Source organism: Bombina bombina, chromosome 2, assembly GCF_027579735.1.
Source record: "Bombina bombina isolate aBomBom1 chromosome 2, aBomBom1.pri, whole genome shotgun sequence".
Classification (NCBI taxonomy): Eukaryota; Metazoa; Chordata; class Amphibia; order Anura; family Bombinatoridae; genus Bombina; species Bombina bombina.
Window position 1 is genome coordinate 1,317,574,654 of NC_069500.1, and position 15,575 is coordinate 1,317,590,228.

Sequence of the window (15,575 nt, forward strand, 5' to 3'; positions counted from 1 at the left end):
CAATTCCTAATCCCAACCAATTGCATCATTAACATCTATATAAATTGTATATATTGTACATACCTTGCTCCTTGCCGTTGGGAATCGATGAGCCATTTTCTAGGTTGCATTCCCCATCAGAGCTAGGCCGTTCTGATGATAATTTCTGTAGAAAAGAAATTAAATGAGCTTGTCTCATCATTATGCTCTATTTCAATTAACTGGCTAATTAACACATTGGGCTGAAGTTACAAAGTGTACATCAAGCACTCCAAGCATATGATCTAGTATAGCATTTACATGGGTGCTAAGAGCCATTGTCGCCATTAGCCTCTAATGAGTAGATTGGCTTGTACATTCAATTTGCATTTTACGTCCCAAAATCATTAAATGATTAAGGCTAACTGTATATCTAATCATGGTGGGAATTAATTGATTTTGCTTCCACTAATTGGATACAAGGATATATTCAACCAACTTACCAAAATAAGATTGAGCATAGTTAAATTAGTATTATTTATAAAGTATGCATTTCTTATTACAGCCATTAAAGTGACACTAAACAATTTTGTTTTGTCCCACCGCTCCCTAAGGAGGCCGATAAACTAAATCAGTAACCTATATGGCCTAAACCAACTGTCTAATTTACAGTATTTTTAGTTTAAAAAAAAATTGTTTAACCTCTTCAATGAGCATGGGACAGGCACATGTTTACAACAACAAAATAAGATTTGTTTAACATCCTTTTAAGTAAGAGTCGCTATCTTTAATTCCTATTAATGTTCCTTTCCTTTTTAAAAAATGTAAATACAAAATGGTAACGGTCATGGCTACACAACAGTTGCAGATATCGATTACAAAAGAATATTCTAATGCAATAAAATGACATGCTCTGAAGGACTTAAACAAATGAATGAAGTAACACTCAGAAGCTGCAAGCAGTGACGCTCCTGAGCCAGAAACAGCTGTTCATTGTTAAGCTTGTGGCCTCCGAGATGTTTTAACCTCCAACAAAGGGGATTATCTAGAGTCAGTAAAGCAAAACGTTCCATTACAAAAGCATTCTGAATGTGTGATGTCATCAGAGATCTCTTTGACAGAGTCATCAATGATGTCACTACTGATTTAATGAAACCATTGGGAGGGGATGGACCAATTTTAAGCTCCAAATTTGACAACTTCTGGGGATTTGAGTAAGAACATAAACAGGGGGGGATGGTGTTATAGGTTCCACAGCAAAGAGATACTCGTATTACCAAGAAATGTTTGTTCTGAAATATATAAGAGTGTCACTTTATATGAGGCTTTGTCACCACTGGTAATTAGAGATCATTTCACTAGTGGCATTGCCTATAAAGGGTTTTAAAACACTAAATGAATGTTAGATATACAAATGTGTTCAAAGCAAATACTAATCTTAAAATAGTATGCAGATGTGTTTCTATTAATCATATTAAATGTTTAAATATTGAAAAACTTACTGTAAAGTAATAGGTTTGTAGGTTAAAAAGCCTAGACTCCTTAGCTTATTTACTCTGTTAAGGGAAGTTATAAATAAGTTACTAAAGTCTTGTAGGGTTTATTATCCCATTGATGATGAGTAATGTATATTTGGGTAACGCCATCAGTGAACGCCATGCAAACTGCAAACTAGACTCTCATAAAAATTAAACTTTGGTTTGTACAGCCCCCGATTCCCTGCATCCATGCTAAGAAAATAGTAATGTGAATACTTGTGTAACATGTATGGGTACTATAAATCTGTTCTTAATACTTGTACACAATGAGGCCTATTTAACAACGGTCTTGCGGACCTGATCCGACAGTGCAGATCAGGTCTGCAAGACCTCGCTGAATGCGGAGAGCAATACGCTCTCCGTATTCAGCATTGCACCAGCAGCTCACAAGAGCTGCTGGTGCAACGTCGCCCCCTGCAGACTCGCGGCCAATAGGCCGCCAGCAGGGAGGTGTCAATCAACCAGATCGTACTCGATCGGGTTGAATTGTGGCGATGTCTGTCCGCCTGCTCAGAGCAGACGGACAGGGTTATGGAGCAGCGGTCTTTAAACACGAGCCCACAAGATCCATACGGAGCTTGCTAAATGGGCCTCAATATGTAAAATATTTTAGACTTGAACAAGAGGATTGGGTAGTAGTGTCTCTAGCCTCTGGGCAGACAACCTTTAATGTTAAATAAGATTTAAAGGGACAATTTCTGTTACGCATATAAATAACAATATATTTCTATTTGAATGGAAGCACATAAGATAGAAACTTAAAAATGTAAATTAATAAAGAAATATCAGTTATTGCCTCTTACTGGTGCTCATTATCTTCAAGGGATCCGAAACACAATTTTATTTCTTTCATGATTCAGATAGAGCTTGTGATTTAAAAAAAAAATATTCAAATTTACTTCTGTTATCCAATTTGCATTGTTCTCTTGGTATACTTTGTTGAACAGGATACCTAGGTAGGCTCAGGAGCGGCTGATTGGTGGCTGCACATATATACCTTGTGTTATTGGCTCACCCATCGTGTTAACTAGCTCCCAATAATGCATGGCTGCTTCTTCAACAAAAGGATACCAAGAGAATGAAGCAAATTAGATAATAGACGTATATTGGAAAGTTGTTTAAAATGGTATGTTCTGTCTGAATCATGAAAGAAAAACATTTGGGTTTCATATCCCTTTAAAGGGACAGTCTAGTCCAAAATAAACTTTCATGATTCAGATAGAGAATGTAATTTTAAACAATTTTCCAATTTTCTTTTATCACCAATTTTGCTTTGTTCTCTTGGTATACTTAGTTGAAAGCTAAACCTAGGAGGTTGATATGCTAGTTTCTAAGCCCTTGAAGGCCGCCTCTTCTCTCAGGGCATTTTGACAGTTTTTCACCACTAGAGGGTGTTAGTTCATGTGTGTCATATAGATAACACTGTGTTCACGCACGTGGAATTCAGGTGAGCAAGCTCTGATTGGCTAAAATGGATGTCTGTCAAAAGAACTGAAATAAGGGGGCAGCTTGCAGAGGGTTGGATACAAGGTAATCACAAAGGTAAAAAGTGTATTTATATAACAGTGTTGGTTGTGCAAAACTAGGGAATGGGTAATAAAGGGATTATCTATCTTTTAAAACAATAAAAATTCTGTTGTAGATTGTACCTTTAAGTACTTAATAATGATTTGAACTTCCTGATAATGCTTATTGGTACATAGGAGCTTCCTCTTAATTCTCAGTGAGCATTAGCAGGGAGTACCTATAAGTCAATAGGCATAAATAATAGTGCACAACTGATGTTGGTATATTAGTTTACATGGAAATAGCTTTTATTTCATTTTTTTTGAGAAAAAAAATATTCTCTTTTAAACGCATGACATTTTTAGGAGACGAGTGACCCTTTAAATTGCAATAAAAAAATCTCATCATACCTTTTCCAGTTCTGTTTTTGGCACCGGTGAGCTGGAAGACTGTCCGTCTGAATCCACAGGGCCCCCACAGCTGCTGCAGACATCTTTAATCACCTTCAATAAAAATATTAATCATACATTAATCATTGTGTTACATTCTCAAGTGTTGTAGAAAGCTGCAGCGCTCTTGTCACTAAATTGTTTATAAAAGTGGGCGATCTTGGAAGCCCCTATGAGCTCTGAGCTATTACCCATAGAAAGTAATCTGTTTCTCTGTGAATCAGCATCTTGCATGAAACCTCAATGGTTAACATGGGAGCACCTAAAACTGTTAAAAGTTCTGTGTTTGCAATGAAATTGTAAATAAAGGAGTCAGCTACATCTTGTCAGGAACTATGTGAGTCAGCTACATCTTGTCAGGAACTATGTGATGTTTTGTAAGAAGATAAATGTAAAATAATCTAGAAATTACCCCTTTAAAACTCTTAAATAAAGTATACACAAAAAACCTGATGCCCGCTAATTTAGTTTCAGTTCGATGAAAGACGTTTACGTTTAAAGGGACACTGAACCCAAATTTTTCCTTTTGTGATTCAGATAGAGCATGACATTTTAAGCAACTTTCTAATTTAATCCTATTATCAAATTTTCTTAATTCTCTTGGTATCTTTATTTGAAATGCCGGCCCATTTTGGTGAACAACCTGGGTTGTCCTTGCTGATTGGTGGATAAATTAATACACCAATAAAAAAGTGTTATCCAGAATTCTGAAACCAAAAAAGCTTAGATGCTTTCTTTTTCAAATAAAGATAGCAAGTGAACGAAGAAAGATTGATAATAGGAGTAAATTAGAAAGTTGCTTAAAATTGCATGCTCTATCTGAATCACGAAGAAAAAAACTTGGGTTCAGTGTACCTTTAACTTGCAATACATGCGCAACTTAATCTGATCTATTTAAAATACAATTATAAATAATCTGTTGGCGCTCTACAAATAACCGATAATAATAATAGTCCTCTTTAAAATACAGTAAAAAAAAAAAAAAAATCCACAAATCGAATTCAATCTTCAAAGTAATCACTTTACAGAAATGAATCTCCATGATGATAGTAGTTCCAATGTATTATGTAACTGGTAATCGGTAATTCTGTAACCTAGAAAGTCTAAAGCATTAACTCCTAAAATCCTCTGCAAAAGCACTTTCTGGATAAGCACCCCGTATACAAGTTGTGGGTGGTTGAGACCCTTCTCTGTTTCCCTCATGTCTGTCATGTAATTAAAGACCTTTAATAGTCAAAAAATGACATGCTCTAATTTGTTAGGGCATGTAATTGTAAGCTATCGACCCTACACTACCGTGTGTTTAACACCCCCCCTCCCTACAAAGAGGTTAAACACATTACAAGTGCAGTTCAGGACCCACAGATCACTGCTGGTCCTGAGCTGAAACTGCCGGTGATCCAGTCAGCTATATATCTTTCCCTAAATGGTTTTAACAGAAAAGCACTGTAAAACAACGCAATTTACACTAGAATAACGACCATGGCTAGCCTTATCAGCTGCAGACTCAATAGTTTGGCTACTAAAAACAATTGCAACAAACAAGATGTTAATTTGTTTTAAAATGTTTAGATTTGACTGATGTCAACCATAGAAAGGCAAAACAAATGTTTTGTAATTACAAGGTGTTTACTGTCCCTTTAACAACAATAACCTGACAAAAACAAGCCAAATAAGGCCTAGAATACAAGTAGAGCCTAAAAATGAAAGCAGAAGGGAACGTTAACATCACGGGAGCGTAATCCATACCGCTTGTATTTGTGTGCTAGTTAATATTTATTGTGTGCGTGCGCTACTCTACTCATGTCGGATAGCACGTGCATAAACGTCTTTAGATAATACATTTCTAGAAGGGCCCACAATAAAATTCATATCAAATAACACTTTAGTGCTCAAATAGTGGAATGTTTGGTTAAGTTTTCCAAACGCTTTTCCTTACTCTGTTGTCTTATTAAATTCCAATCCTCCCTTCTCTATCTTCAGTTGCTCAACCTCTCCTTAACACCCTTTCCTGCAAGCAAACTCAGACAATAAACTTCACTGCAAACAATACAGACACCAACCTTTCCTGCAAGCAAAATTCAGAGGTAGACACTAAACTTCACTGCAAGCAATAGACACCCACCTTTCTTGTAAGCAAACGTAGACAGACATTAACTCCCTAGTGAACACGACATACCCTCGCTATTTTTTTCTTTTGGTAATAATAGTGCAGGTCCCATCGCCAGCAGTGGGGCCACACAATTATACCCTCCCGCCATCTGGCCACCAAAAATAGTGTGGTCTCACTGGTCCCTAAAGCGTTAAACTTCACTTTAGGCAATGACTGTAAGGTAACACACACCATAGCTCATCACAAAACTGCTTTGTATCCTACTCTTCCTCAAATAAAACAAAACAATTGTTATAGCAATGTAGTTCTCTCTCCTCTCCTGCTGTGTCATAGTTTTCCTCTTTTAGATTGTAAGATTGACAGCCTCTCTCACTTTGTATAAAAATGCATCTACAACTGATTGTGCTCAAGGGCAGGGCACTCCTCTACTTTTCTTTATAGGTTTGTCACTTTAAAGGGACAGTAAACATAAATTAAAAAAACTTATCTATTAAAAAAATGTATGTTTAATATTCCTAGATGTAATATTTTAAACACTTATTATTTTAATAATTTATCATAAAATAATTGCTTGTTTTAATTAGGGGGTTTATGAGACTTTTAAGGACAAATACAAAGAATAGTCCTAACACCGGCTATCATGTGATTACACAAAGCCAAGCACTTCACTTTACATGGAAGTTTGTTGTCACAGCGGAGACCGTTACTACAACTTCTATCCTCATCTACTATCTGAAAGCAAGAACGCGCTGAGGAGCAATAAACACCCATGTTCAGCTAGCTCCCAGTTGCTGCTCCTTCAACAAAGGATACTGCGAGAATTAAGCAAATTTGATAAGAGGTTGTCTATCTAAATTATGAAAGAAACATTTTTTATTTATTTTTTGTCCCTTTAACTGATGACGAGCGCAATGAGCGTACTTTCACCGCTTCCCTTTAAAAAAACTTAAATTATGCTTACCTGATCATTTTCTTTTCTTCAGATGGAAAGAGTCCACAGCTGCATTCATTACTTTTGGGAAATAAGAACCGGGCCACCAGGAGGAGGCAAAGACACCCCAGCCAAAGGCTCAAATACTCCTCCCACTTCCCTCATCCCCCAGTCATTCTGCTAAGGAACAAGGAACAGTAGAAGAAATACCAGGGTGAAAAGGTGCCAGAAGAATAAAAAATAAGAGACGCCCCACAGAAAAAAAATGGGTGGGGAGCTGTGGACTCTTTCCATCTGAAAAAAAAAAAATTATCAGGTAAGCATAATTTGTTTTTCTTCATAAATGGAAAGAGTCCACAGCTGCATTCATTACTTTTGGTAAAACAATACCCAAGCTATAGAGGACACTGAATGCAAAAACAGGAGGGTACAATAGGCGGCCCATTCTGAGGGCACCAGGCCTGGGAAAAAAAAAAGATGCAAAGAAAGGGTTGACACTGGTCTATAAAGCAAAAGACAGTGCTGGCCGACTGACAGATTCACACTTCCCAAAGGTGTGAAAAAAACTAAAACATAAGACAACAGGATGTCAGTGGCGCCTAGGTCTGACTAATCTAGGAAATATACTAGGGAATATATAAACATCTAAAAATGTGAAAAAAATATATGAATGGTGAAGCTCTATAAAAATCTATAAAACTTTATAAAAACTGTAAAAATTTATAGAAATAATATTTTATAAAATTCTTACAAAAAATCCCTAAAAAATATGTAAAAATATTTTCTTAAAAAATAATAGAAAATATGAGGATGACAAATTGGGGGTACGATTGAATGAACTTAAAGGGACAGTCTACACCAAAATTTTTATTGTTTTAAAAGATAGATAATCCCTTTATTACCCATTTCCCAGTTTTGCATAACCAACACAGTTATAATAATATACTTTTAACCTCTGTGATTATCTTGTATCTAAGCCTCTGCAAACTGCCCCTTTTTTCAGTTCTTTTGACAGACTTGCAGTCTAGCCAATCAGGGCCTGCTCCCAGATAACTTCTCGTGCACGAGCGCAGTGTTATCTATATGAAATACGTGAACTAACACTCTCTAGTGGTGAAAAACTGTTAAAATGCAATCTGAAAGAGATGGGCTTCAAGGTCTAAGAAATTAGCATATGAACCTCCTAGGTTAAGCTTTCAACTAAGAATACCAAGAGAACAAAGCAAAATTGGTGATAAAAGTAAATTGGAAAATTGTTTAAAATTACATGCTCTATCTGAATCATGAAAGTTTATTTTGGCCTAGACTGTCCCTTTAATACAATGAGGGGTACGATTAAATAAGCTTAATACAAGCGTGATCAATTCAGTCTAACCAGCAACTCTAGATGAACAAATATTGACTAAATTGGAATGCAGGTGTGAGATCCCGAAAAGAGCAAACTTACAAAGCTAATGCAGTAATTGTAAAACACTAAAGATCGGTATAAACGGGAATGCATATATTATTTATTACATAAATTAATAACAATACTTGAAGACATAAATAATACACCGGTGTATGAAATAAAATGCAATGTGAAAATCAAGCACAATAAGAAAATAAAGCACATCCGAAAGTGTAAATAAGGACTGAAAGTATATACTGAAACATCCAATATACAATGCGTGAGGAATGGCAACAATGTATACAAGTCCGTTCAGCCTATTTACCGAGAATGTCTTGTATCACAAGTTAAAATGTCACTAGTAAGTAGGTGGTATATCCGTGAAATCAAATGTTCATTTTAGAAATTGAAAGGCTAATATTTTCCTAAAAGGGCAGTCAGTACAGGGTTAAAATTTGCCGTGTATGTTCTGCTGTGACTTCTTCAATTATTTAGGCGCTTTGCTGTATGAGGACCGTGAATCTATTGGTACAGTGTGTGGTAGCAGATGTATAACTTGTACTCGCTTAGAGCTGATAGCGATCTTGCTCTGTTTCCAAATCACCTGTTAGCAGGGAAATGTTTGTAGTGGTCCAATAGGGACCGTTTCAGTGCGTGCACTAATTAAAAAAAGCTGAGAAATCCTTGAAGGTACAAACTCCTACCGGCTCAGTGTGTGCTTATCTAAGCACATAGAAAGAGTCAGTTCTGGGAGTAGTTTCTTTTGCTGCAGCAGCATTCAGTGGGAACGTCTACGCGTTTTGATAAAGGCTTCACAGTTGAAACGCGTAGTCCAGAAAAGAGGCGCTAAACCTCTAACCTTCCCATCACGTGGGAAGGAATACTCTAGATTCCGAGGATATCAGAAGCAACAGAGAGTGACGCAGCAAAATTCACTTACCCAGTCACCAGAGAGATGGCTATTTAAAGACTGAAACAATCCCGAGAGCTGCACGCACCAGCAAGTCCTCTTGAGAATGGTTAGCTGAAACTTGTAAAATAAATAACTAGAACATAAATAATATTGATAGCACTCGGCCCCCCAACCTGACCAGCAAGGTATAATAATCGCACAGCATGTCTGAATAAGCCACGAGACAGAAGATCTGAACCCAAGCAGGACCAGCCTGCAACCAGGGTCATAACTGCCAAGCTGGCAAATGCCACCCTCAGAGATGGAGGAAGAAAATCAGACAAACATGGGACTAACGTGTCCCGAACAACTTCCGCAGAAGCAAACAACGAGTATCGATCCCAGAGAAAGTTCCCACAGGAAACGGACGACTAGATTATGAGTTTGGCGTTAGAAGCTGTGCGGTGCTAACAAGCAGTTTATGCTCACCGCTCACTTACAGACAGTGCTGGTATTACGGGTTTTTACAAACCCGACGTTAACCGCAACAAAGTGAGCGTAGAGCATAATTTTGCTCCACATCTCACCTCAATACCAGCGCTGCTTACGTTAGCGGTGAGCTGGCTAAACGTGCCCGTGCACAATTTCCCCATAGGAATCAATGGGGGAGAGCTGGCTGAAAAAAAACCTAACACCTGCAAAAAAGCAGCGTTTAGCTCCTAACGCAGCCCCATTGATTCCTATGGGGAAAATACATTTAAGTCTACACCTAACACCCTAACATGAACCCCGAGTCTAAACACCCCTAATCTTACACTTATTAACCCCAAATCTGCCACCCCGACATCGCCGACACCTACATTATATTTATTAACCCCTAATCTGCCGCTCCGGACACCGCCGTCACCTACATTATACTTATGAACCCCTAATCTAAACTTACCTATAAAATAAACCCTAAGATAGCTACAATATAACTAATAGTTACATTGTAGCTAGCTTAGGGTTTATTTTTATTTTACAGGCAAGTTTGTATTTATTTTAACTAGGTAGAATAGTTATTAAATAGTTATTAACTATTTAATAACAACCTAGCTAAAATTAATACAAAAGTACCTGTAAAATAAAACCTAACCTAAGTTACAATTACACCTAACACTACTCTATAATTAAATTAATTCCCTAACTTAAATAAAATTATCTAAAGTACAAAAAAAACACACTAAATTACAGAAAATAATAAATAAATTACAAGAATTTTAAACTAATTACACCTAATCTAATCCCCCTAAAAAAATAAAAAAGCCCCCCAAAATAAAAGAAAAGCCCTACCTTACACTAAATTACAAATAGCCCTTAAAAAGGCCTTTTGCGGGGCATTGCCCTAAAGTAATCAGCTCTTTTACCTGTAAAAAAAAAGCACAAATCACCCCCCCAACATTAAAACCCACCACACACACAAGCAACCCTACTCTAAAACCCACCCAATCCCCCCTTAAAAAAAAACTAACACTAACCCCTTGAAGATCACCTTACCGGGAGATGTCTTCACCCAACCGGGCCAAAGTCCTCAAAGAAGCCGGGAGAAGTCTTCATCCAAGCCGGGCGAAGTGGTCCTCCAGACAGGCAGAAGTCTTCATCCAGACAACATCTTCTATCTTCATCCATCCGGCATGGAGCGGGTCCATCTTCAAGACATCCGACGCAGAGCATCCTCTTCATCCGACAGCTCTTCAGGAACTAAGGTTCCTTTAAATGACGTCATCCAAAATGGCGTTCCTTCAATTCCGATTAGCTGATAGAATTCTATCAGCCAATCGGAATTAAGGTAGGAAAAATCATATTGGCTGATGCAATCAGTCAATAGGATTGAAGTTCAATCCTATTGGCTGATCCAATCAGCCAATAGGATTGAGCTTGCATTCTATTGCCTGTTCCAATCAGCCAATAGAATGCCAGCTCAATCCTATTGGCTGATTGCATCAGCCAATAGGATTTATTCTATCTTAATTCCGATTGGCTGATAGAATTCTATCAGCTAATCGAAATTGAAGGGACGCCATTTTGGATGATGTCATTTAAAGGAACCTTCATTCCAGAAGAGCCGTCGGATGAAGAGGATGCTCTGCGTCGGATGTCTTGAAGATGGACCCGCTCCGCGCCGGATGGATGAAGATAGAAGATGCCGTCTGGATGAAGACTTCTGAACGTCTGGAGAACCACTTCGCCTGGCTTGGATGAAGACTTCTCACGGCTTCGTTGAGGACTTCGGCCCGGTTGGGTGAAGACATCTCCCGGTAAGGTGATCTTCAAGGGGTTAGTGTTTTTCAAGGGGTTAAGTTTTTTTAAGGGGGGATTGGGTGGGTTTTAGAGTAGGGTTGGTTGTGTGGGTGGTGGGTTTTAATGTTGGGGGGGTGATTTGTACTTTTTTTTTTACAGGTAACAGAGCTGATTTCTTTGGGGCAATGCCCCGCAAAACAGAATTTATGTTTACCTGATAAATTACTTTCTCCAACGGTGTGTCCGGTCCACGGCGTCATCCTTACTTGTGGGATATTCTCTTCCCCAACAGGAAATGGCAAAGAGCCCAGCAAAGCTGGTCACATGATCCCTCCTAGGCTCCGCCTACCCCAGTCATTCGACCGACGTTAAGGAGGAATATTAGCATAGGAGAAACCATATGGTACCGTGGTGACTGTAGTTAAAGAAAATAAATTATCAGACCTGATTAAAAAAACCAGGGCGGGCCGTGGACCGGACACACCGTTGGAGAAAGTAATTTATCAGGTAAACATAAATTATGTTTTCTCCAACATAGGTGTGTCCGGTCCACGGCGTCATCCTTACTTGTGGGAACCAATACCAAAGCTTTAGGACACGGATGAAGGGAGGGAGCAAATCAGGTCACCTAAATGGAAGGCACCACGGCTTGCAAAACCTTTCTCCCAAAAATAGCCTCAGAAGAAGCAAAAGTATCAAACTTGTAAAATTTGGTAAAAGTGTGCAGTGAAGACCAAGTCGCTGCCCTACATATCTGATCAACAGAAGCCTCGTTCTTGAAGGCCCATGTGGAAGCCACAGCCCTCGTGGAATGAGCTGTGATTCTTTCGGGAGGCTGCCGTCCGGCAGTCTCGTAAGCCAATCTGATGATGCTCTTAATCCAAAAAGAGAGAGAGGTAGAAGTTGCTTTTTGACCTCTCCTTTTACCGGAATAAACCACAAACAAGGAAGATGTTTGTCTAAAATCCTTTGTAGCATCTAAATAGAATTTTAGAGCGCGAACAACATCCAAATTGTGCAACAAACGTTCCTTCTTTGAAACTGGTTTCGGACACAGAGAAGGTACGATAATCTCCTGGTTAATGTTTTTGTTAGAAACAACTTTCGGAAGAAAACCAGGTTTAGTACGCAAAACCACCTTATCTGCATGGAACACCAGATAAGGAGGAGAACACTGCAGAGCAGATAATTCTGAAACTCTTCTAGCAGAAGAAATTGCAACCAAAAACAAAACTTTCCAAGATAATAATTTAATATCAACGGAATGCAAGGGTTCAAACGGAACCCCCTGAAGAACTGAAAGAACTAAATTGAGACTCCAAGGAGGAGTCAAAGGTTTGTAAACAGGCTTGATTCTAACCAGAGCCTGAACAAAGGCTTGAACATCTGGCACAGTTGCCAGTTTTTTGTGAAGTAACACCGACAAGGCGGAAATCTGTCCCTTCAGGGAACTTGCAGATAATCCTTTTTCCAATCCTTCTTGAAGGAAGGATAGAATCCTAGGAATCTTAACCTTGTCCCAAGGAAATCCCTTAGATTCACACCAACAGATATATTTTTTCCAAATTTTGTGGTAAATCTTTCGAGTCACAGGCTTTCTGGCCTGAACAAGAGTATCGATAACAGAATCTGAGAATCCTCGCTTCGATAAAATCAAGCGTTCAATCTCCAAGCAGTCAGCTGGAGTGAAACCAGATTCGGATGTTCGAACGGACCCTGAACAAGAAGGTCTCGTCTCAAAGGTAGCTTCCAAGGCGGAGCCGATGACATATTCACCAGATCTGCATACCAAGTCCTGCGTGGCCACGCAGGAGCTATCAAGATCACCGACGCCCTCTCCTGATTGATCCTGGCTACCAGCCTGGGGATGAGAGGAAACGGCGGGAACACATAAGCTAGACTGAAGGTCCAAGGTGCTACTAGTGCATCCACTAGAGCCGCCTTGGGATCCCTGGATCTGGACCCGTAACAGGGAACTTTGAAGTTCTGACGAGAGGCCATTAGATCCATGTCTGGAATGCCCCACAGCTGAGTGACTTGGGCAAAGATTTCCGGATGGAGTTCCCACTCCCCCGGATGCAATGTCTGACGACTCAGAAAATCCGCTTCCCAATTTTCCCCTCCTGGGATGTGGATAGCAGACAGGTGGCAGGAGTGAGACTCCGCCCATAGAATAATCTTGGTCACTTCTTCCATCGCTAGGGAACTCCTTGTTCCCCCCTGATGGTTGATGTACGCAACAGTCGTCATGTTGTCTGATTGAAATCGTATGAACTTGGTCCTCGCTAGCTGAGGCCAAGCCTTGAGAGCATTGAATATCGCTCTCAGTTCCAGAATATTTATCGGTAGAAGAGATTCTTCCCGAGACCAAAGACCCTGAGCTTTCAGGGATCCCCAGACCGCGCCCCAGCCCATCAGACTGGCGTCGGTCGTGACAATGACCCACTCTGGTCTGCGGAATGTCATCCCTTGTGACAGGTTGTCCAGGGACAGCCACCAACGGAGTGAGTCTCTGGTCCTCTGATTTACTTGTATCTTCGGAGACAAGTCTGTATAGTCCCCATTCCACTGACTGAGCATGCACAGTTGTAATGGTCTTAGATGAATGCGCGCAAAAGGAACTATGTCCATTGCCGCTACCATCAACCCGATCACTTCCATGCACTGAGCTACGGAAGGAAGAGGAACGGAATGAAGTATCCGACAAGAGTCCAGAAGTTTTGTTTTTCTGGCCTCTGTTAGAAAAATCCTCATTTCTGAGGAGTCTATAATTGTTCCCAAGAAGGGAACCCTTGTTGACGGGGATAGAGAACTCTTTTCCACGTTCACTTTCCAGCCGTGAGATCTGAGAAAGGCCAGGACGATGTCCGTGTGAGCCTTTGCTTGAGGGAGGGACGACGCTTGAATCAGAATGTCGTCCAGGTAAGGTACTACTGCAATGCCCCTTGGTCTTAGCACCGCTAGAAGGGACCCTAGTACCTTTGTGAAAATCCTTGGAGCAGTGGCTAATCCGAAAGGAAGCGCCACAAACTGGTAATGTTTGTCCAGGAATGCAAACCTTAGGAACCGATGATGTTCCTTGTGGATAGGAATATGTAGATACGCATCCTTTAAATCCACCGTGGTCATGAATTGACCTTCCTGGATGGAAGGAAGGATAGTTCGAATGGTTTCCATCTTGAACGATGGAACCTTGAGAAATTTGTTTAAGATCTTGAGATCTAAGATTGGTCTGAACGTTCCCTCTTTTTTGGGAACTATGAACAGATTGGAGTAGAACCCCATCCCTTGTTCTCTTAATGGAACAGGATGAATCACTCCCATTTTTAACAGGTCTTCTACACAATGTAAGAACGCCTGTCTTTTTATGTGGTCTGAAGACAACTGAGACCTGTGGAACCTCCCCCTTGGGGGAAGTCCCTTGAATTCCAGAAGATAACCCTGGGAGACTATTTCTAGCGCCCAAGGATCCAGAACATCTCTTGCCCAAGCCTGAGCGAAGAGAGAGAGTCTGCCCCCCACCAGATCCGGTCCCGGATCGGGGGCCAATATTTCATGCTGTCTTGGTAGCAGGGGCAGGTTTCTTGGCCTGCTTTCCCTTGTTCCAGCCTTGCATTGGTCTCCAAGCTGGCTTGGCTTGAGAAGTATTACCCTCTGGCTTAGAGGACGTAGCACTTTGGGCTGGTCCGTTTTTACGAAAGGGACGAAAATTAGGTCTATTTTTTGCCTTGAAAGGCCGATCCTGAGGAAGGGCGTGGCCCTTACCCCCAGTGATATCAGAGATAATCTCTTTCAAGTCAGGGCCAAACAGCGTTTTCCCCTTGAAAGGAATGTTTAGTAGCTTGTTCTTGGAAGACGCATCAGCCGACCAAGATTTCAACCAAAGCGCTCTGCGCGCCACAATAGCAAACCCAGAATTCTTAGCCGCTAACCTAGCCAATTGCAAAGTGGCGTCTAGAGTGAAAGAATTAGCCAATTTGAGAGCATTGATTCTGTCCATGATCTCCTCATAAGGGGGAGAATCACTATCGAGCGCCTTTATCAGTTCATCAAACCAGAAAAATGCGGCTGTAGTGACAGGGACAATGCATGAAATGGGTTGTAGAAGGTAACCCTGCTGAACAAACATCTTTTTAAGCAAACCTTCTAATTTTTTATCCATAGGATCTTTGAAAGCACAACTATCCTCTATGGGTATAGTGGTGCGTTTGTTTAAAGTAGAAACCGCTCCCTCGACCTTGGGGACTGACTGCCATAAGTCCTTTCTGGGGTCGACCATAGGAAACAATTTTTTAAATATGGGGGGAGGGACGAAAGGAATACCGGGCCTTTCCCATTCTTTATTAACAATGTCCGCCACCCGCTTGGGTATAGGAAAAGCTTCTGGGAGCCCCGGCACCTCTAGGAACTTGTCCATTTTACATAGTTTCTCTGGGATGACCAACTTTTCACAATCATCCAGAGTGGATAATACCTCCTTGAGCAAAATGCGGAGATGTTCCAACTTAAATTTAAATGTAA

At 40.2% G+C, this 15,575-nt stretch overlaps 1 protein-coding gene across 2 annotated transcripts in view; it reads right to left on the reverse strand.

The window, feature by feature from the left end:
• Window positions 1-15,575, reverse strand: part of AFAP1 (actin filament associated protein 1) — a 455,210-nt gene that overhangs the window by 121,899 nt on the left and 317,736 nt on the right. For both annotated transcript variants that reach the window (XM_053704166.1, XM_053704167.1), the window contains exons 7-8: window positions 3,413-3,505; window positions 64-145 (exon numbers count right to left, since the gene is read on the reverse strand). In XM_053704166.1, coding sequence (XP_053560141.1) covers window positions 64-145; window positions 3,413-3,505 — 175 coding nt within the window. The remainder of the gene's footprint in view (window positions 1-63; window positions 146-3,412; window positions 3,506-15,575) is intronic.